Source organism: Nicotiana tabacum, chromosome 1 (assembly GCF_000715075.1).
Source record: "Nicotiana tabacum cultivar K326 chromosome 1, ASM71507v2, whole genome shotgun sequence".
Taxonomy (NCBI): domain Eukaryota; kingdom Viridiplantae; phylum Streptophyta; class Magnoliopsida; order Solanales; family Solanaceae; genus Nicotiana; species Nicotiana tabacum.
In genome coordinates, this window is record NC_134080.1 from 45,293,582 (window position 1) to 45,316,574 (window position 22,993).

Here is a 22,993-nt window from a genome sequence, read left to right on the forward strand (position 1 = left end):
ACACCTAGAACTATGAATTTAGCACCAAATCAAATGAAATTCTCAAGAACACTTTGAAATTTCTATTTTCTCAACCGGACGTCCGAGTCACGTTAAACCAACTCCGTTTCTCACCAAATTTCACAAACATGACTTAAATATTATATTAAACCTGTACCGGGCTCCAAAATTAAAATACGGAACCGATGCCAACAAGATCAAACATTAACAATTTCTTAAAAACCATTAAATTTTTAAACTTACAATTTTTAACAAAAATTCATAACTCGGGCTAGGGACCTCCGAATCTGAATTCGATACGCCCAAGTCCCATATTTCGATTCGGACCCACCGGGACTGTCAACATACGAGTCTGAGTCCGTTTACTCAAAATGTTGACCGAAGCAAGCTAAATCAACTTTTAAAGGCAAATTTTTTTTATTTTCATCAACTTTCAACATAAAAGCTTTCCAAAAATACGTGCGGATTGCGAACGCAAATCGAGGAGGGATAAAATGAGGTTTTAAAGGCCTTGAAACACAGAATTTGATTTTAAATCATAAGATGACCTATCGGCTCATCACAACATGCTAGCTCCGTCCCTGTCTCCAACGGCAACTTTGGAAAGAAGAAGTTAATTTCGTCTTTATATTTGAAAAAATTAAATATTGTGAACCATAAAAAAAAGCCAAAAAAAATACTTAAAGTGGACGGGAAGTATCTTTTTACCATTATATCTTCATCTCTTTAGTTTTTTTTTTCAAATATATAATTTAATACCATATGATACTGTCCGATTCTGTTCAAAATTGCAAGTCTATTCTTTTTTTAGTTTACCTCTATTGTCTAGTACGTACGTTATATTTGACGTTTTCCAGAAAGATAGTGAACCACTACAATAACCACTCGATTCAAAATTCCAACTAATTATACTCAGAAAATATAAATGTGATGGCGATGCCCTATCTACTGATTTAATTTTAGTTTAGTTAATCTCATGACGAGGGAAGTTGATAAAAATCTCAAGGGCTACAAGATTTGACAAAGGACCTAACACATTTTTGAGTCAAACTTTGTATCTACCTTTTTCAAAGAATTTAACTACTTTCATGCATGTCATGGAGAATTCAATATACTTTCACGTTACCTAATATTGTTATGAAAAAATAAAAACAAATGAACCAGTGAAAAATTAGAAACTGTACGTAACAATAAATGTTTCATAAGTGCATTGCATGACATCAATTAAGACAAGCAATATCTTGTATATGTTTTTATCACATAATAAGAAAAAAATATTTGTCATATATAGTGTATATGCATTATCAATCTAAATATATTTTTTACATACGCCTCTTGCGTTTTCTAAAAATTATTTGATTATACCTTCAGTAGATAGGGGTAAGCTCTGGATACATATTACCTTCTTAAACCCCATTTATGGAATTTACGAATATATTGTTGTTGTTGTTGTTGTTGATATTATTTGGTTCTAATTCTATGTTTGAACAGTTGCATTTAATTAAGCATATTCTAATTTCTAGAAAGCTTATTAGTGACAAGAAACTTTTCTTTGTTAACCAAGAAAGAAGAGTGCCTAAATAAGAAAAAGACTTCAAATACTTATCCAGTCACATATCATTATTCGAATTCTTAAAATATTAGTCCTGTCCCTCAAAGTAATATATTTTGAGACGGATTCCAAATAAAAGTAAATATTCAGTTTAAACAAAAAAGCTCTCAATGTATTTGACTTTGATATAAAGGCTTATTTGAAAGATAATAAATTAAAATGAGTTTAACATCAAATTTTGGTATATACATAATTTAACAGAAATTGCAACAAAATAATAATGTAATAATTTGAGGCTGTCGGTGTGAGGAGCAAGGGTGCATATGTAATTAGACACAAATATGACATAAATTCTTTTATTTTATGTTGTGAAAACCAGCAAATGCTGAAACAGAGTGAAAATGGACAGTTGCCACCGACAGCTACTTTGGTTGTCGGGGGAGGGAAACCGGGAGTAGCCGGTAAACTACAAAGTACAGCCTGTTCACAGCCAAGGAGTCTCACTTCCACCTGTTCCACAATCTATCTAATTGCCTCAAAAAATCTACTCCACACCTCACTATATTTCTCAACAAGTTGTCAGTGAAAAAGTGAAAAAACCAACCTCATTACAACCTTTGGATAAAACAAATGAACTTATGCCACATCAGTAAATTAAAGTATAATTCTATTTTAACTTTAATCATGAGATGAAATGATTCAGGATACCGTTTTACACTATTTGACACGTGTAGCTTTGAAGTTTAAAATAAAATAAATATTCTTATCGAAGTAGTCATCATTTAAAAGCGCGACAAGACATTTATTTTCCATGGAGTATGTTTTTAAGTTGTATATATTCTAATTTTATAATGGTTACATAAAAGTATTATTAAAGAATTACTCCTCTATTTTATTTCAGGTAAACTTAGTCGCACTCGATTTTTTATCAAATAAATAAGCATAAGACATGTGTTTTTTCATGGATATTTTAACTGCTAAGGTTAAAATACTTGATTTGGTTTAAATATCTGTAGACAAATAAAATTTTATTAAATTTAAATCCACAAGTACTTTGGATTTAATCATGTATTAAATATATATTTGTCCAAATGATACTATGGGCTAGTATAATCTGATCGATTATTTAAATCTAAAATGAATTGATTTAATTAAAAATCCAATATATTATTAGGCTAGCCCGCAAATTGGTCTTCTATCAAATGGGTCGGCCCATAAGCCTCAAGCCCAATGATCCACTAGGGTTTTCTTGGAGATTACTCCACCCCACACCTATATAAAAGGGTCAAAGGAGAAGACTAAAAAACAAGCAAGTAAGCAGAAGGAAAGGCTAAAGAAGCTCTGAATAATAGCATCAAGGTCTTCATCCATATCTGCAATCGTCGTCTGTGGTCAAATTCCAAGGCGAACTCACGTCATAGGCGGACGACTTCAAATCTTCCGTTCGTGATAACCCAACATCAAATCCTGGTTCGTGACGAGCTTCAAATTGTTCGTGACGTACTACAAATCTGAAATCCGTTAAGTTCAAAATCAACCTCTCAAGCTCTTGAACCATCATCCGCGAGGAGAAGAATAAGAGGACTACATCTCTTTAGATTTAGAGATATTTTAGAAATTGTAACCCCATCACTTGAAATTGAATATAATATTTGTCGCTATATTTCTTGTCTTGATTATTATTTTTCAGGAGCGAAATTTAGTTGTTACAATATCGACTAGTGGATAAGTGTTAATCATCAATTTATTGTATCTGAATTTGATCGAAGAAGTTTAAGAATATAAAGAATTTTTTTGAATCTTGTGACATTAAACTAAGGGCCTATTTGGCTATAAATATGTTTTTACTTTTTTTTTTGAATTTTTTTACTGTTTTCGGAATCAATGTTTGGCCATGACAATTTCAACTTTCACTTGAAGTTGAATTTCAAAAAATTTCAAAATTTTGAAAAACTCCAAAAAACTATTTTCAAAATTTTTACTTCAAATAACTCATAAAAATTCAAAAACAGCTCCAAATCATATTCATGTCCAAACACAACTCTAGTTTTCAAATACCATTTTATATGATTTTTTTTACTTTTTCCCAAAATTTCACAATTATTATGTCCAAACGGCCACTAAATATACCTATAACATACCGATTTTTTTTTTTTTTTAATTTTGTGATTTTAAATATAACATATTATTCTTACACGAGAGTATCATTAATGATAAAATAAAAAATTTAAAACTTTAAATTTATAAAATATAAAAAATAATATTTTTTAAGAACATATTGGAAAGGGAAATAAAACACATGAATTAAAACCGAATAAATAGTTCAAGTTAGTACTTAGAAGTGACTCTAAATTCGAAATAGTAAAGATGTGAAAGAAAAACTCCACATTTTATTAACTTTCTGTTTAGACTTTAGAATCAGCCAGCTATCTAAAGCTGATTCTTGGTAACCGGTCAAGCAAGTTAAAAATCCTAATAATGAATATTAAAAAATAGTTAATTGAATAGAAACAAATTTCCCAAGGAAATGATAAAAAGACAAAGCATACCACACAAGGAAGGAGAAGTAGAGGGGGTGCAGACAGTGATGGCCAGTTGATTTTGGCTAAAGAAGCTAAGAAAATGCACTGCTAATTCACATTTCCATAACCCCTTTTTCATTTCTGCTAATCTTTTCAATACCCCAAAGTGAATCAAGATTCATCAAGCTGTAGTGGGGTGTAAATTGTGCTATAGTTGTAGTACCCCTCTGTTTCTTGAGGAAGAGAAATGGAGGCAAGTGCTGGTATGGTAGCTGGATCTCACAAGAGGAATGAATTGGTTCGGATTCGCCATGATTCTGATAGTGGGGTATGGTTCTTGAATATTACCCTTGTACCTTATCACTCCTAAAATTAATTTTTTTTTTGTATTCAATTATTTAATTCAGTTTGGGTGTTTAGATCTGATTGGTGATAATGTGATAGTGAGATTTCTGATAAAGTGTAGATCTTTTTATCAATCTGGACTTATGTGTTCAAGTTTAGTAAGATTTCTGATAAAGTTTGAATCTTTTCATCAATCTGGACTTCAAAGTGCCCAATTTGGTTTGTTTTGAGCATTTCGGGTTGTAAATTTGCTTGGAGTTTGTGCTTTGCATCAGGTCTTCATTGAAGTGGAGTGAGTTCTTTGGCCTTGTGTTTCAGTTTTAATTCAATGTGGGTTCTTAGATCTGACTCTGTGATAGTGTGTATTGAGATTTCTGACAAAGTTTTGATCTTTTCATTAATTTGGATTTCAAAGTGACGGATTTAGTTATTTAAGTAATTGGGTTTGTAAATTTGGTTGAAGTTTGTATTTTGCATTAGGTCTTGGTTGAAGACTTGAAAGTAGAGTGAGTTATTAGTCCAAGACTGGGTTTGTTCTCATGGACTTGGAAGTAGATCGATGTGAATATTGCTTTTAATTTCTTGATATGCTTCTATATATTGCTTTCTTTTGGGGTGTGATTTTTATGTTGACAGTATTGGCTCTATAATATACATGTTTTTTGACAGTTCCCCTTCATATATGAAGTTGATGTTTATTTGGTCTGGATTCTGTTCTTTAAAGATGTACTTCATTGGTACAACAGATCTCAGGGGTTTGCCTATTGCTGTCAATTCTGGTGTCATCCTAATGTAGTAATTTGATAGTTGCTTTTTGGAGAAAGATATTCAATTCTGAACTTCTGTTAGATCCACATATTCAATTCAAGACTATGATTATGAATTATTTCTTAGATTTTTCTTATGTGATTGGCACTCGATTATCGAATAAAATAGGAGTATTCGTGATATGTTTGGTTTAGAGCTGCACATTTCATCCATTTGCTTTTGGATGGACTCAAGTGCAATTTCTTAGAATTACTTTTATTGACAAATATAAGGAGGCAAAATTTTCAGGGCATGAAGCAACAACAACAACAACAACAACCCAGTGTAATCCCACAAGTGGGGTCTGGGGAGGGTAATATGTACGCAGACCTTACCTCTACCCCGAGAGGCAGAGAGGCTGTTTCCAGGAGACCCTCGGCTCAAAGAGGCAACAAGAGACACTATATTAGTACTATCAATAGACTCATAATAAAACAACATAAAGTACCATAAAATCCATAACATAACATAAATACCATAAAAAACAAAGTAACAGCAATATAAGAGATATAGGAAATACGAGAAAGATGTAAGGTATTAATACACAGAAGATAAAGCCCATCATCAGTAGTTGATCAATGGCATTCTAAGACTAATTCCTAACTGGCTAGTCTCACTCTAGTGCGCTGTAAAAAGACATCACAATTTAATTTCCTGTACCCTCCTTCCAAATGAGTAAATGCCCCCCCCTCCCCCGCGCTTCTGACTCTCATGCACCTTTCTAGATTGAAGCTTGAGTAAGTTTGTGTGTCTTTGTTGGTTAATCTAAATTCCTGTTAATTAAAGTGAACACTATGGTGCAGCCGAAAGCCTTGAAGCCTCTCGATAATCAAATATGCCAAATTTGTGGTGATACTGTTGGGTTGACTGCTAGTGGTGATCTGTTCGTTGCTTGTAATGAGTGTGCCTTTCCTGTTTGCCGGGCTTGTTATGAGTATGAGCGCAAAGATGGAAATCAAGCATGTCCTCAATGCAAGACCAGATACAAGAGGCACATGGGTGAGTTTGACATCTTTTTTCTTTTGGTTTCATTTTTGTTTCAAAACTGAGCTTGTGAAACTAAATCATTGCTTGTTGGTCCATGTATTAGGGAGTCCACGAGTAGATGGAGATGATGATGAGGAAGATGTTGATGACATTGACAATGAGTTCAATTATGCTCAAGGAAACAGCAAAGCCAGACAGCAATGGCAGGGTGACGATGCTGGTCTCTCTTCATCCTCTAGACATGAATCTCAGCAACCAATCCCTCTTCTCACTAACGGGCAGCAAGTGAGTGATATATGTGTTTACGTTGTCATTCTTGTTGCTTTGTGTATTTTTGTTTCATTAGTCTGTTGTAAAAGAACCTCATATGAAGTCCTCGTGTTACATCCCTATATGGGATTGAAGCGCAGTTGATTGGATTTTTTTCTGATCGGTAAATAGTAACTTTTACTTTTTCTGTCTAACAAATTCTTTCTGCTTATCGTAGGTTTCTGGTGAGATTCCTAGGTCCATGACTGATACGCAATCTGTAAGAAGTATGTCAGGACCCCTAGGCCCTGGAGATAAGCATGCATCCCTGTCTTATGTTGATCCAAGGCAGCCTGGTACAGGCCTATTTGAATATATTCTTTATATAACTGTAATGGTGTATTTAAATACTTTTGTTCTTTCTTTTTAACTTCTGATGATTTCATATTCTTTTTGCAGTTCCTGTAAGAATTGTGGACCCCTCAAAGGACTTGAATTCTTATGGGCTTGGAAGTGTTGACTGGAAGGAGAGGGTAGAAGGCTGGAAACTTAAACAGGAGAAAAATATGGTGCAAACGTCAAGCAGATACACAGAAGGGAAAGGGGGAGACATCGAAGGGACAGGATCAAATGGAGAAGAGCTGCAAATGTGAGCATCTTATTGTATAATTGGAATTTTTTTAGGGAACAATACGATATATGATAGTTGACCTAGTCAAACTTTCACTCCTTTTGTAGGAAAGTTTTGTACTGTGAGCTATTTTGAGTCTTTTAGAATTTCTGTTTACTTCAGCACTGATATACATCTCACTCTCACTGCTAAAATCTTGTATTACTTAGTCTGGGATGTGAAAAGTTAGAAAATTTTTGTTTTTGTTTTACTTGAACTGTTCTTTGTTTATTAGTCAATCTTTATTGGTTATCTAATACAGCTTTCCTGTTGTTTCATCTTTGTTCAAAATGCTGTATGAAAAATAGATACTCAAATCTGTTTTACTTAATGGTTTTCTCATTGACAGGGCTGATGATGCTCGCCAGCCTCTGAGCCGCGTGGTGCCTATCCCTTCATCCCACCTTACCCCATATCGGGTTGTAATCATTTTGCGGTTGGTCATCTTGGGCTTTTTCTTGCAATACCGGCTAACTCATCCAGTGAATGATGCATATCCTCTGTGGCTAGTATCAGTTATATGTGAGGTTTGGTTTGCCTTGTCCTGGCTTCTCGATCAGTTTCCGAAATGGTCACCGATCAATCGTGAGACATTCCTTGACAGACTGGCCGTGAGGTTAGTTGCTAAGATACTCTTAGGCAAGAAACTTTTTGATTAGTGAAAGGTTTCCTTTTGCGTCCTTTTAGGATAAATACTAGATTTCATATCCATGTAGTGTAGTTTAAGGTCTTGAAATTCTTTCTTGCTTTTTCAGATATGATAGAGAAGGGGAGCCTTCGCAGCTTGCACCTGTTGATGTTTTCGTCAGTACAGTGGATCCCATGAAAGAACCTCCACTCATTACTGCTAACACGGTGTTGTCCATTCTTGCTGTGGATTATGCTGTCGACAAGGTCTCCTGCTATGTTTCAGATGATGGTTCAGCAATGCTAACATTTGAAGCCCTTTCTGAGACAGCCGAGTTTGCAAGGAAATGGGTTCCCTTCTGCAAGAAGTTCAATATTGAGCCTCGGGCACCTGAATTTTATTTTGCTCAAAAGATAGATTATTTGAAGGACAAGGTTCAGCCTTCTTTTGTGAAAGAGCGCAGGGCAATGAAGGTACACATGAATTTTAAATGTTTTGAATTTAGCAATGGGGACTGTGTGCATCTCATTTACTTGATGGTATTGGTATTAGGCATCACATCTTAGAAATAGGCTTTTGATGGTAGTTTAGTTTTATTTCAGCAAATGCTCCATTAGGTAAATTCAATCATTTTTTATAAGATTTTGGAAGGCTGAGTTAATGCATTCATATTTTTTTGGGACAAGTAGTTGTGGAGGTTACTTTAACCTGAACGTTTGTTGGTTAGCTGCATAGTAATTTACGATAAATCATTTGCAAAGTTCTGCGAGTTGGGAACCTCAGGCCTCTCCATTATTAGGATTTATGTTGATACCACTGCCAAAATTCTTTTTTCTCTGAAATAATCCTGAACCTTTACACCAATCAAAACAATAATAATAATCTGACAATTTTGACTGTGCAGAGGGAATATGAAGAATTTAAAATAAGGATCAATATCCTTGTTGCAAAAGCACAAAAGATGCCCGAAGAAGGTTGGACAATGCAAGATGGAACACCTTGGCCTGGAAATAACCCTAGGGATCATCCAGGAATGATCCAGGTACACTTTGTCTCTAATTTATGTCAGAGTTCATGCACTATTCACCTTGTCCTATTTTTAATTATTTGGTTCGGATTGGATGATAGGTTTTTTTGGGGCACAGCGGGGGTCTTGATACTGATGGAAATGAACTTCCTCGTCTGGTTTATGTTTCTCGTGAGAAGCGACCAGGTTTTCAGCACCACAAGAAAGCTGGAGCTATGAATGCTTTGGTAGGCCACTGATAATCACAATAAGCGATATTCCATTTTTATTGAGCATGCTGTCAAGTTGAACAGTTCTTTTTTATACAGCTCATGGTTGCTGTGATGCAGAATGTCACTTAACATATTGATCATGTTTTTCTCCTTGTGCCATCTGATATTTTAGCTTGTGTGATGTTTAATTTTATTTAAGCTATACCTTTCATTTTTCTGCAGATTCGTGTTTCTGCAGTTCTTACCAATGGAGCATATATTTTGAATGTCGACTGTGATCACTACTTCAACAACAGCAAAGCACTTAAAGAAGCTATGTGTTTCTACATGGATCCTGTTCTTGGAAAGAAGACATGTTATGTTCAGTTCCCTCAACGATTTGATGGCATTGACTTGCACGATCGATATGCTAACCGCAACATTGTGTTCTTTGATGTAAGTGTCACGTACACATTCTCCAGATTGCTTATCAATCACCTCTGGTATGTGAGTCATGTTTAAATTGGTTCCAATGCGTGCTCATTTCATCATGTTTGTGTTTCGCAGATAAACTTGAAAGGGTTGGATGGTCTTCAGGGTCCTATGTACGTCGGAACTGGGTGTTGTTTTAACAGGCAGGCCCTCTATGGGTATGATCCTGTCTTAACTGAGGCTGATTTGGAGCCAAACATCATTGTAAAGAGCTGTTGTGGGTCAAGGAAGAAGGGAAGGAGCGGAAACAAGAAATACATTGATAAGAAGAGGGCTGCCAAAAGAACTGAATCCACCATCCCGATTTTTAATATGGAAGACATTGAAGAAGGTGTTGAAGGTACGTCCTTAGTATCAATATCCCTGAAAAACCTGTCCTTCCTCTGTGGTAAATTGCGTATTCTACAGTGTCATTTTAAAACATCTTAACTTCTCAGGGATACACTAAGCAGGATATACTGGAGAAATATTTAAACTTTTGACCGTTGACATATTCTGAGGTTCTTTCTATCAGATATCTGGAGGGATGGGAACTAAACTGAGATAACCTTTTTATGATATTTCTCTATTGATCCTTCATTCAGCAGTATGACTTGAAAAAATAAGTTTAACTTATGTGATTATCTTAACTAACACTCAAGGGTGTGCCGTAGTGGTCAATAAAGTGGGTGGACAACCATGAGGTCTTAGGTTCAAATTTGGAGGCAAAACACTAGGTGATGTCTTCCCATTTGTCCAAGCCTTGATGAACAAAGTTGCCTGGTACCTGTGGTTGTGAGAGGTACCATGTACCCCTTGGAATCAGTTCAGGTGCATCGTAAGGTTGTGCGGACACCATGCTTGCCAAAAAAATCTTAGAAACCAATTTTTACAATCATTCCAACTTCTCAGCCTGTGTTACCTGTCTCATAGCTGAGGTCGCTAGATGTATATTCACCTTCATCATGATGTTGTTTGTTGACTGTTTTCCTTGGGTTTGCAGGATATGATGAGGAGAAGTCGCTGCTTATGTCACAGAAGAGCTTGGAGAAGCGGTTTGGTCAATCACCGGTGTTTATTGCTGCCACCTTTATGGAACAAGGAGGCATTCCTCCATCCACTAATCCTGCAACTCTTCTTAAAGAAGCAATCCATGTTATTAGCTGTGGCTACGAGGACAAGACTGAATGGGGCAAAGAGGTACAGAACTGCTGCGTATCATTCTGTTATCTCTAAGATGTGTGTTTTGCGTGGCTCTATTGATTTTATTGTGGCACAAAAGCCCTTATTAAGCTTTGTTTTTTTCCTATCAGATTGGGTGGATCTATGGATCTGTCACTGAAGATATTTTGACTGGGTTTAAGATGCATGCACGAGGATGGTATTCCTTATATTGCATGCCTCCTCGGCCAGCATTTAAAGGGTCTGCCCCTATCAATCTTTCTGATCGTTTAAACCAGGTGCTTCGGTGGGCCTTAGGTTCTGTTGAAATCCTGTTGAGTAGGCATTGCCCGATATGGTATGGGTACAGCGGCAGATTGATGCTTCTGGAGAGAATAGCATATATCAACACCATTGTCTATCCTATCACATCTTTACCTTTGCTTGCCTACTGTACCCTTCCTGCCATCTGTCTTCTGACAGGAAAATTTATCATTCCTGAGGTAAGTCAAAAGTTCCATTCAGATTGCTTTATGCCGTTAAGTTTAACTCGTATCAGAAATAGTACTTGTCCAATTAGAAAGGGCTGAGTATACTAACTTCGCACTCCGATAGCTATTGAATTGAGTCCCTGGTTTGGTGGGGAGGAACCGGTGTAAAGAATCAAAAAGTGGAAAATAGGGAAATGAAAGTAATTAATAGAATTTTTTTCCTCTTCCTTGAATTCTCCTCTTAGCTTGCAAAATTTTTCCAATGTTGCAAATTTTCTGTGTCTTTTTTCTGAGAACTATTTTGCTCTTCTGATTTTAATATAATGGTTAGCTTTACTTTGAATAGGATTGTGTGTTCATCCCTCTAGATGTATTTATAATGTTCCTTTGTGATCAAGCTTGCCCGTAGTTATGGTCTAGATCACCTTGGCTGTGTGTATATTTCCAAATACATCTGAAGTATCGTGTATGTTTAATAAATGATTCTCAATTACCTGCAGATAAGCAACTATGCCGGCATTTGGTTCATCCTTCTCTTCCTTTCCATTTTTGCCACCGGTATATTGGAGCTTAGGTGGAGTGGTGTGAGTATTGAGGACTGGTGGAGAAATGAACAGTTCTGGGTCATTGGTGGTACATCGGCTCACTTGTTTGCAGTCTTCCAAGGTCTCCTGAAAGTGCTTGCTGGGATTGATACCAACTTTACAGTCACGTCAAAGGCATCCGACGAGGATGGAGATTTCGCCGAGCTTTATGTGTTCAAATGGACGTCTCTGCTCATTCCTCCAACAACAATCCTTATTGTGAACCTTGTAGGAATCGTGGCTGGTGTTTCATATGCCATAAACAGTGGATATCAATCATGGGGTCCTCTATTCGGAAAGTTGTTCTTTGCCATTTGGGTCATTGTCCACTTGTATCCTTTCCTCAAAGGTTTGTTGGGACGACAGAATCGTACTCCTACCATTGTCATTGTCTGGGCGGTTCTCCTTGCATCCATATTCTCATTGCTTTGGGTGCGCATCGATCCCTTCACATCAGATGCTGCAAAGACTGCTGCAAGAGGTCAATGTGGCGTCAACTGCTAGTAAACTTCTTATGGTCATCATTTTGTTTTAAAGTAAGATGTTAGCCAATGCTTTCCTTATTGTATATAAGAAAACTAAGACGCTGAAACACGCGCAAGGCCTATAGTCATGTTGTACCACTGTTAGTCAGGAGTCTGATGCACGAAAAACATCGAACTCTTATTGGATTTTTGTCTGCCTCATTGTTTTTTGTATACCCTTTGGCATGTATCAGATGTTCATGCAAGTCCTGTAACTTAGATGTGAAGAATTTTAAATTTGTTGTCATTGTGCAGTATCGTGCTATATTGTAGACCTTCAAAGAGATGATATCATAATTTATAATCCAAATTTATCTGCCTGCTTCTGAATTGTTTTTGGAACTGTTAATCTGTCTTGATGCTATTGAATTGAGACATTCTCATGACAAATGCATTGTTTATTCAACTACAATCAAGGCCAACAACTTTGTTCAAATGCCAAGTAGTCTGTTATTGCGGCCTCTTTTTATAGGAAAAATTCTTCTGACACATCAATCATTTATATTGTATTTACCGTCCGAGCAAATTTACTATTCGTAGTTATATTTGAATTTTATAGCAAATCCATGAAACAAGAGATTTATAGTTTTGAACTGAAACAAGAGAGCAACAAGCTTCCGTAGCTTAGTTGGTTAGAGGGCGCGCTTAATTAGTTGAGGTCTTGAGTTTGACTCTATTTTGTTTTTGTATTTCGTCGTTGCACAAACGAAAACAGTCGATACAGGTTGTATCCTTTATATACACTCATGTATACAGTTGATACATATTTGTATCCTTCAATTGCGCGAATGAATACAATTGATATAGGTTGTATTTGTTGCGCGAATGAGTACAGTTGACACATGTTATATTCGTTGTACAAGCTAGTAACAATTGAACAGTAGCTACAAATAGTAATTAGACAAACTATAGTTACTAGACTCTAAAGTATAGTGTTTTATGAAAATACATCTTTGTTATATGAATCTTAACTATCGATGTCGCCATCTTAGTCCAAAATTATATTAAATATTGGCCAATAATCAATGAAACCTCACTTGTGAACATAGGATTGCGCATTCTAATAGAGCTCACATTGGCTGTTTTCTCGCCTCAGAGAAATTTTCGACCATCGAGTACAATGTTTGTATTAGTGGTGGGGCTTAATCTTGACATCAATGAAAGCTATAGACTTTCCAATTTGGCGGGCAAATAAGTTGGACCCTATGTACATTTGAGAACACGTTTGATCCAACATTAGTGCACGAGCAAAGTAATAAACAACTGGAAAGTAGCATAGCACGATTCTCATTCTCACCTAATATATTCTATACTGGCTGAAACAGCTTTGACACACAAAGGTCAAGGTTTATCAGTCAAATGGTAATGGCAATGTCTTATCATCAAACTGCATTTCATTACCTTGACTCAATAACGGAAAAAGATATACCAAAACCAGTATCCACTGTTCTTGAGATTTTATCAATTCTCACCTGACAAACCAGGCTCAATCCAAAACAAAATTCCGAGCATCTGGAAAAAAGGAGCAAGATAAATTAACTCAATTGTATAAAGAAGATGTCCCCTACCTTTTCCCTATTCTTGAAATGCTCTATGACCCTATCGCGTAAGGAGCTTCTTTACTCTTCATTCTCTGCCTCTATCAATATCCTCTTGCATGCTTCATAACACATGAAAGATATTCCTGCTGCAGGAACTAACTTCATGCAGCTCGGACCGAGGCCTTTATACAACCCCTGAATCCCCTCCTTTTCAAGTATACTGGCAAGAGCATGAATTACATTCTTGTAAACTACTCTTCCACTAACAGCGCCCACCTGCATATGCTTACGAGCCACCTCTAAAGGAAACGTTGCACTGCTAGATATAGCACCTGCTGCTGATCCAATCAGAAGTGTCTCTATGTTTCCGATCTTTTCTTCTTTGAAAATCTTTCTGTAAGCTTTCCGCAATGTATCATACGCAAAGTAGTTTGTGGCGGCATAGGGAATGACTCCAATAAGACTAGGAGTGAGACCTCTATAGAGCTCACCAGGCCCACCCTCTTTCAATATTTTTACGAATGCATCAAATAAACCATCGTAAACTTCTCTCTGCAGATAACAAAGGTCAATAAATCACGTACTATTTTCATATAAAGTTCCAGAAGAATACCTTTAAGCTATCAACAGCAACTTTCATTTTTACCTGAATCGTCAATCGAGTCTTGACTAGCTCGAGAGGATATGTCAGTAAAGTAGAGCTGACTCCGGCACAGGCTCCTGCAACTAATGAAGCAGGAATTGGAATTTTGGGTTGCTCTCCGAGTTTAGGTGACAAGTTCTTGTTAACAGTATCATATGCAAAAAGCTGCAGTAGAAAAAAAATACAAAAAGATATCAGCCAATGATAAGAAACGCTGCAAGAAAACCATTGTTCGTGCTGAAAGGTATGACTCAAAGGTTAAGTATTGACAATTAATTCATACATGAAAAGCCGCAAATGTTCACGCATAGTGGAATTACTATGTTGCTCAAGCTTTATCCATCATAAAGTACAGATAAGTTAGGCAAAAGCTCACTAGAAACAATTCAAGCTTCTCGGAGCTGATCCTTCACCGCCCTAAATCAAACCAACGCAAGTTGCAACCATTCAACTTCAGTAATTAAGTAATGCTAATTTCACCAAAAAACCAGCGACACATGGATTTTTGTGATCAAAATTCCATCTTTACCATTTAACTGGGGTGAGAAGAAGACAGACGAAGTAAGACAGAAGGTAAGGGAATGTCAAACCAGTTATACAAGAAAGCAGAGACGGAAATACTTGCAGGTTTTACCCAAATCTATTCAACAGTCACCTATATACTGAAATCGCTAAGGTGGGTAAAGAGATGAGAGGCCGTAATTACCTTCATATGAAATTGGAAGTAATGAGAAACTGCTAAAGAACAAGCTAAACAAAAATAATTTTCTCATCTCTCATTTCCATTTCCTCCTAAGGAAGGAAATCAAAAATAGAAACTCTGAAGTAAAATCAAGTATCCTGATGCATACATATCATGCACCAATAAGAACTGTGAAAATTCCACAGGGTAGAAAAGTAGAACACTACATCAGAGGAGCAATAAGAAGATCAAATAATATTTTGACTTGTTACTGGTCGCTCAGCAAAGCATTACTGGCACAGAGATTCAGTCAGAAAAGAAAAACAATTGAACAGATAACACTTGCTTTAACTTTCAGCAATTCACTACAAAAGAAGTGCCACCTAATCCTATATTGTTCCGTAGGCTTGTGATCTACCGCCCAAAGGGCCAGTAGCACCAAAAATATAAGAAAAAAGCAGACTACCCGCTCTGTTTATCCTAAACCACCAATCCCTCAAAATGAAAAAGGCTTTCCCTTGACAAGCACATTTACTCCAACAGCAGCAACTGAACTACTAATATTACTATGCCTCAATCCCAAGCTATATGGGGCCGACTATATGAAATCCTCATTAACCATGTTGCTCAATGTAGAACCAGCAATCTGATATACCCCTTCGTTTCAATTTAGATGACACAAAATCTGAAGGGGAGCCTTGGCGTAACTGGTAAAGTTGTTGCCATGTGACCAGGAGGTCACGAGTTCAAGCTGTGGAAACAGTCTCTTGCAAAAATGCAGGGCAAGACTGCATACTATAGATCTTTGTGGTCTGGCCCTTCCCCGGACCCTGCGCATAGCGGGAGCTTAGTGCACCAGGCTGTCCTTTTTACTTTCCTAAATAGTTCGTTCCAAAAAGAATGCCACATTTTTATAATTGAAAATAATTCAACTTTAAACTTTTTTTTTTGCCCATTTTACCCTAAATGAGAAGCTTTTATAACCACAAAAAATGTCATGGCCCCACAAAGCTTTTACCCTTAAACTTTTAAGACCACAAGTTTCAAAAGTCTTTCTTTTTTTCTCCTTAAAACTCCGTGCCGAGTCAAACATCATCTAAATTGAAACGGAGGAGTAGCAGGTCAACTCCAATATACAAAAAGAAAAGATGAGGCTAAACAAGTAATATCAAAGGCACCAATTGAGGGTTCCTGAAGCCATAATGCATATAATTCTCCGAAAAAGCATTGTTAATGTTTTCTTAGAAGAAGCAATTACTTGCATGCAAAGCTAATCAATCAATCAGGTCGGGAAAACAACGAGACACATAACACTTGCATAACTTCCAGACAAAGGCGGATTTAAAGGGGGGGGGGGGGGGGGGTTCGCCTTCGCCGAAAAATTACACTGCGTATATAAGGCAAAATCTGTTTTTTACCTTTATATATTAAGTTTTGAACCCCCTTAACACAACCCAAAAGTGTAGCTTAGTGGTCAAGGGGGTTCAAAACCTTCCTAAGGTCATAAGTTCAATTCCCACTAGGTACAATTATTTTTTTTGAACCCCCTTCGTGGAGATCCTGCCTCCGCCACTGCTTCCACAGAGTTCGTTATCAAATATAGTGTCAGAAAATCCTATCTTGTTCCTTATATACCTGATCCACTGACCAAAGGACCAATAGTAATAAAAGATTAAAAATGAGAACAGACAAGGTGATCCTTTATCTCCTTTCCTATTCATCATAGCCATGGAAGGATTGAACAACATGATCAAAACGGCTAAAGTCAGTGGATGGGTTAAAGGATTTGAGGTAAACAGGAGTGAGGCTAACAATCTAGAGATCACACATCTCCAATACGCAGATGACACTCTAGTCTTCTGTGATGCTGAAAAAGAACAACTTAGATTCTTAAGGATCATTTTGGTCCTATTTGAGGGAGTATCAGGATTACACATTAACTGGAGGAAGAGCAATATTTTTCCTATTAATGAAGTTGACAACATGGGGCAACTGACTCAGATATTGGGAGGAGAAGTTGGGTCCCTACCAACAGTTTACCTTGGGATGCCTCTTGGTGCAAGGTCCAAATCAAAAGAAATCTGGAATTCAGTCATAGAAAAGTGTGAGAAGAAGTTGTCAAGATGGAAATCGCAATACCTATCATTGGGGGGTAGGCTAGTTCTAATCAACTCAGTATTAGACTCTCTACCTACTTACATGATGTCTTTGTTCCCAATTCCAGCAGGCGTTTTACAGAGATTGGACAAACTCCGAAGAACATTCCTTTGGCAAGGCAATAAGGAGAAAAAGGTCTTCCATTTAGTCAATTGGAAGACGATAACAATGGAGAAAAAACAAGGTGGAATGGGGATAAGGAATTTGAAGAACCAAAGCAAGGCTCTCAGAATTAAATGGTTATGGAAGTACTCTAAAGAACCCCAATCTTTATGGTCCAAAGTGATCAAAGCAAAGTATGGTGAAGAAAGCAACTGGGTGTCAAAAAAAGTCAGAACATCACAGGGAGTTAGTGTGTGGAAATCCATCAAAGAACTTTGGCCAATAATGAACAATCACTCCTCCATAAGAGTGAACAACGGAAGGAACACATCATTTTGGAATGATAACTGGTTAGGAATTGGAAGCTTAAAGGAAAGATACCCAGATATGTTCGGGTTAGCACAAAACCAGCATAAGACAGTAGCTGAAATGAGGAGTTGTCAAGGATGGGAAATAGCTCTAAGAAGGCAGCTGAATGACTGGGAGATAACAAGATTAACTGACCTCTACAAAGAGCTGGAAGCATTTACAGGATTACAAGAAGGGTTGGATTCAATATGGTGGGAGAGGCACAACAGAGGGGTTTACCGAGTGAAGGATGCATATAAGATTTTGAATCATGACAATCAACAGGTAGACACATGGCCTTGGAAACATATATGGAAAACAAAGATTCCATACAAGGTAGCTTGCTTCACTTGGCTACTAGCAAAAGAAGCGGTTTTAACCCAGGATAATCTCATAAAAAGGGGAATATCACTGTGTTCAAGATGTTTTCTGTGTGGGGAGAATACTGAGACTGTCAACCATTTGTTTCTACATTGCAAGATTACAGACCAACTATGGAAAATCTTTATTAATCTTTGGGGTATTTCATGGTCAATGCCATACAGGATTAAAGATGTCATTTATAGTTGGGAAGAAGCTGGAGCTGAAGCAACTAGCAGAGATAGATGGAGGACTGTTCCGGCATGTATTTGGTGGACAGTCTGGAGGGAAAGGAACACTAGATGTTTTGAAGACAGAAGCAATCCTCTGCAGAAGATCAAACTCAATTGTATTCTTCTATTTTGTTTTTGGTGCAAACAGATGTACACAGAAGATACATTGACAATCATAGACATACTAGGATCCTGCTAGGTTTTGAATTAGAATATCTTCAAATTCTCTCAATGTAAATTTGGTTTTCAGTGCAACCTATGTACTGATTTTTATAATATATACAATAGTTATCAAATCAAAAAAAAGAAAAGAAAGTAGCATCCGGAGATGTTTAATCCTATAATGCTAATCTCTCAAAACCAGAAGGCTGTGGTCATGAAGCAGGTTAACTCCAATATACATAGAGAAAGGAGGAGGCCAAATAAGTCATCTTATAGGCAAATGCAGCCACAGCCATAAATAAGAGCAATAGCAAAGACAAAATATTAACATCAAGAAACATTGGTGAAGCGTAAAAGGGGAACTTCTCTCCCTCAACCTAACCTTAATAGAGAAACAAGGACCATACATCTACTTCAATTTCTTTCTGTTAAAACGAAAAGTCATTGCCTGAATGATGACAACTCATGTCACAGCAGTATAAAGGTTGAAATCAAAGTAAATTTTCGACTTACTGAGGATTCAAAGGATCGATCATAAGCTGCGTAATAAAGCCATTAATTAACAAATAACAACTTCACATGAGATCATTTATATCAATAACAAACATTAGTAGCATAAAAAAAAGCCTCAAACTCAAGTTTACGAATGAGTACCAAATAGAAAATATAAGAAAGTAAGACTTAAATTTTACCTCTACAGCTTTGCTAGGCGCAACTCGGATCACATTAACCAAGTTACCCCTAAACAATCCAGTCCATCCTTCAGTATTCATAATATTATTGAACACCTCAGTAGAAGAATGCCCACTACTTCCAACCATCAAATGTGTCCTTATTGTCTCCAATGGAGCTACAGCTGTCCTAGATATCGCCCCGGCAATTGCACCACTAATTAACCTCCTTAATGAAGGATTTGCCACCTTAAACTTAATCTTAAGCCCACCTTTCTTCTTCTTCTTCTTCTTCAAAACCCCCTCTTCCTCCTCTCCATGGCCTACAATCTCAGGGAATGACAAATACTTCATATACAAATCAAAATAAGGTAACTTAAATCCACCATTTTCGTCCCGGGAATTCGAATTATTAGGTGATGAAACACCAAAACCCATACTTCCCATCTGACCAACTGATGCAAATAAACCACCAACAGGAACAAAGTTTGAATCTTGGAGACTCCATTGAAACCCCAACTGAGAATTACACAAATTCCCATCTCTTTTACACTCCAACACTTGCATTTCCTTTCTATCCATCACTCTAAATCTCCCCACCAAAAAAAAAAGAACCCTTTTTTGTTTTTACTTTTTAATAATAAAAAAAATCAGAACATAAGCAAATCCTAAGATTTCATGTCAGCACACAATTTGGGGAGTGTCAAATAAGGAAAAGAATCGATTTTTACCCATTCTTGACAAGTGGGGGTAATGACTAAAGATTCGATTTTCTAGAAGGGAATAAATAGAACAAGAAAGGGGATTTAAAAAATTAATGCTTTGGAGAAGAAGAGATTTTGATAATATCTTTGAAGAATCTTGTAGGCGATATATGCAATGAAGTGGGGTTTTTTTTGTGAAGGATGAAAAATGAGTAACACAGGTGTGACTCTGTTCTTCCCCCTTCCAACCCCAGAAAACGAAAGGAGGAAAAGATTTGTGAAATCTCTTTTATATTTATATATCACCCCCTTTTCCCTTTTGTTCCTTCTTCTTTTAGGGTTTTTTAATACCTACTCGTATTTTTATTGTTTCTCACTCTATGTTCGATATGGTTTTGGGCTCCTGTTAATCCGGTTTTGCACGGTTTAAACTTTAAAGTTTATTGAAGTTGAAGTATTAACGTCTTATTATTAAAACTCGAATTCGAAACTTCTAATTAAGAGGGTAGAAACGCATTGATTCTATTTTATCGCTATTTTAAGGGTATAGACTTATACTTGCGAAAGATATACTTTCTTCATATAGTCGCTAGTCAAATATATAAATAATATACATTATTAATATATAAAATGTATATAAGATACGTTAATATATAAAAATATATATTTTTTGGCTAGTATTTTGAAGGGCAATTATGATACGTAGATTTTTCACTTTCTTATTGTGTATGGGTAAAATTGGGGGCAGAGTTTTCTTCGATTTCCCGATGAGGAAACAAAGGGGAAGCATGACTCGACATGATTATAGTCGAGGTCCAAGAGCCCCTCGAATCGAACCCCGGGAGAAATGAACGATGTATCTATGATCGGGCACGGTGAAGTAACGGACCTGGACCAAGTATAGCCTATGGACCTGGGGAAACATGGAGAACGGTTATACATGATGAGCAGAGAGCCGTAATATTCGCCCTCAACCGGATATTACAGCGCGAATCCGTCCAGTATCAACTGCAAATCGACATTTATCGGATTTTTTTTTTACCTTATTTAGATTTGTACCAGGACTGAAATTTCCCTACTATATAATAGGGAAGGTTTCTTTTATTCTAACACTTTGTGACACGCATATTAAAGCAATAAAAATTTATTTTTATCTTTTAGCACTTGTTCAAGTGTTTTTCATTTTGTTCTCTTATTTATTCGCGGTCGAGCTTGTATCGAGAGTTTGATCGAGGACAAATTTCACTGTTCAATCTAAGATCAGGCTTGATCATCATATTGTGATTGGTTTGAGCATGTATTTTATCTCTAACTTATTTAGCTGTTGTTCTTAATCATTCGTATTGAATTAAATCACATATCCCTTAAATCGCATATAAATTTAATTGTTGCTCATTTTTTAGGGTAAACCCTTATATGTGTTGCATTCGCTAATACTGTGGTATATATCTTGTATAATAATCTTTTTATCTTTCTTTGAAAAAATTCACTAGAAAATAGAGTTTATTTAATGAATTTACAGAAAATTTCGTACAAAAGAGTTGGTAAAAGAAGACTTAAGAGAATGTTTACGGTTGTGTTGTTTAATTTTTGAAAATTCTGGTTATATGTTTCTTTCTTCTTTCCTTTTCTTCATAAGCACTTAAAACGCATGTTTACCTTTTCTTTTGTTATAAGCAACTTTTTAAACTTATATCGTGGTTAGTGAGAGTTTTAAGTTTGTATATGGGAGATCTCGATAAGAAATCATCAATGACTAGCTTCCAATTTAAGCTTTGTTCATTTAAAATTATTTGTCACTTTCACTTTTGATAATGAAATTAGTCTTAGCGCTTTGCGCGTGTACCTATATCATGATCATATAATTTTTAAAAAAATATGTAACTATATTAAATAATTTATTTGAGTTATTGAACAAAAATTAACAAAAAAGGATCAAGCTCCTAAAATATATAAATATTGATCCAATTTAGCTAGTTCAATAAATAAAAAATATTTGTCTTACATATGCATTATAATTTCTTAGGACATATGTGGATATCTTATAAACATCCTTGTTATTTTTGTTACCTAATATGAGAAACAAATAACAAGCTAAACTTTAACATAATCAATTGTACTCTATTTTTTATTTTTATTAACCATCAATGTTCTTCTTGTGAAAATAAATATATGTACCTTAAGAGTTTTATCAATTTAAAAAATAATTTTAGTTATATGATGATTTTAAAAAATAATTATTTTGGTAGTTACTCCTTCCTTTCTGGTTTATATGAATCTTTTCACTTTTCAAGAGTTAATTTGATTAATTTTTAAAGTTAAATTGAATTAGATTAATTTGATATTTTAAATTTAAAACTTAGATATTCAGAAACTATACGAACAATACTATTAAGTTGCAATCTTTTCATATCAATATGATAAAAAAAATATTCAAAAAAGTTGGCCAAAGTTTATATAGTTTGAATCTTGAAAAACTAAAAGGTTTTATATAAACTGAAACTGAGGGAGTAATTAATTTAAAAACTTAATTATTTGTCCTCAATATTAAAAAAATAATTTTATTTTCTTGCATTGAGGTTTAGTACTTTTACAAAATATAAAAATATAATAATTTTTTTAATTACTTTTTGTATAATATTTGAAATCTGCATTAGCGCATTGCGCATGTATCCTATATTGATAAATAAAATATTATATTTAAGTTATAAATAAAAATTTAAACTCTTGAAATTAAAGAATATTGATATGCTTCCTTTTTAGTTTCAGCAAAAATATATAGCCTTTAAAACTTTAAGAGATTTTCTGGGGGAAAACTTTAGTGTTTATTTGTAATTTAGTGGTTATTTTTTTTCGTTTACCTTTTTTTTGTGGAGTATCCATTTGTAACTCTGTTTGCTCTAAGTTTTTTTGTCTATCTTCATTCTCATCTTTATCTATTCATATTATTTCATGGATAAGATGATTGAAACAATAGTCTTTTTAATTATTGAAAAACAAATCTGCACGATTGATAGGTACCTCGAACAGTTGAGATTACATTCTTTGCAATATTAGTTTTCTACTTTTGAGTTAGTTGTGTTGCTAAAATTAATCGTTATATTTTTTTAACGAAGACCAAATACTCCTAACCCTAAAAGAAGTCCTTAGTGGTTTAAAAGGAGTCTTAAGTGTTAAACAT

General features: G+C 35.6%; 2 protein-coding genes across 2 annotated transcripts; one reads left to right on the forward strand and one right to left on the reverse strand.

Moving 5' to 3' along the window:
- The first annotated feature begins 4,058 nt into the window (after positions 1 to 4,058).
- Positions 4,059 to 12,519, forward strand: LOC107783802 (cellulose synthase A catalytic subunit 1 [UDP-forming]-like). Its single transcript, XM_016604823.2, has 14 exons — positions 4,059 to 4,402; positions 6,030 to 6,225; positions 6,317 to 6,498; positions 6,701 to 6,818; positions 6,922 to 7,111; positions 7,482 to 7,748; positions 7,888 to 8,233; positions 8,665 to 8,802; positions 8,889 to 9,014; positions 9,222 to 9,434; positions 9,546 to 9,810; positions 10,453 to 10,649; positions 10,763 to 11,113; positions 11,602 to 12,519. The coding sequence occupies exons 1-14, from the start codon at positions 4,322 to 4,324 to the stop codon at positions 12,187 to 12,189; spliced, it is 3,258 nt and encodes a 1,085-aa protein (XP_016460309.1). The 5' UTR covers positions 4,059 to 4,321; the 3' UTR covers positions 12,190 to 12,519.
- A 1,064-nt stretch (positions 12,520 to 13,583) lies between these two features.
- LOC107789505 (adenine nucleotide transporter BT1, chloroplastic/mitochondrial) lies at positions 13,584 to 20,099 on the reverse strand. Its single transcript, XM_016611334.2, has 3 exons — positions 19,130 to 20,099; positions 14,397 to 14,558; positions 13,584 to 14,302 (listed from the first exon to the last, which is right to left on the reverse strand). The coding sequence occupies exons 1-3, from the start codon at positions 19,688 to 19,690 to the stop codon at positions 13,829 to 13,831; spliced, it is 1,197 nt and encodes a 398-aa protein (XP_016466820.2). The 5' UTR covers positions 19,691 to 20,099; the 3' UTR covers positions 13,584 to 13,828.
- Between the last annotated feature and the right edge of the window lie 2,894 nt (positions 20,100 to 22,993).

What these genes read in the sequence shown, in the direction of transcription:
- LOC107789505 (XM_016611334.2), bottom strand. Translation starts at nt 19,690, where the DNA reads ATGGATAGAAAGGAAATGCAAGTGTTGGAGTGTAAAAGAGATGGGAAT. An exon ending in CGCCTAGCAAAGCTGTAGAG is followed by an intron (nt 14,559 to 19,129) that starts GTAAAATTTAAG and finishes TTTCTACTGCAG; the next exon opens with CTTTTTGCATATGATACTGT. An exon ending in AGACTCGATTGACGATTCAG is followed by an intron (nt 14,303 to 14,396) that starts GTAAAAATGAAA and finishes TGTTATCTGCAG; the next exon opens with AGAGAAGTTTACGATGGTTT.
- LOC107783802 (XM_016604823.2), top strand. Translation starts at nt 4,322, where the DNA reads ATGGAGGCAAGTGCTGGTATGGTAGCTGGATCTCACAAGAGGAATGAA. An exon ending in TTCTCACTAACGGGCAGCAA is followed by an intron (nt 6,499 to 6,700) that starts GTGAGTGATATA and finishes TGCTTATCGTAG; the next exon opens with GTTTCTGGTGAGATTCCTAG. An exon ending in CTGGAGCTATGAATGCTTTG is followed by an intron (nt 9,015 to 9,221) that starts GTAGGCCACTGA and finishes ATTTTTCTGCAG; the next exon opens with ATTCGTGTTTCTGCAGTTCT.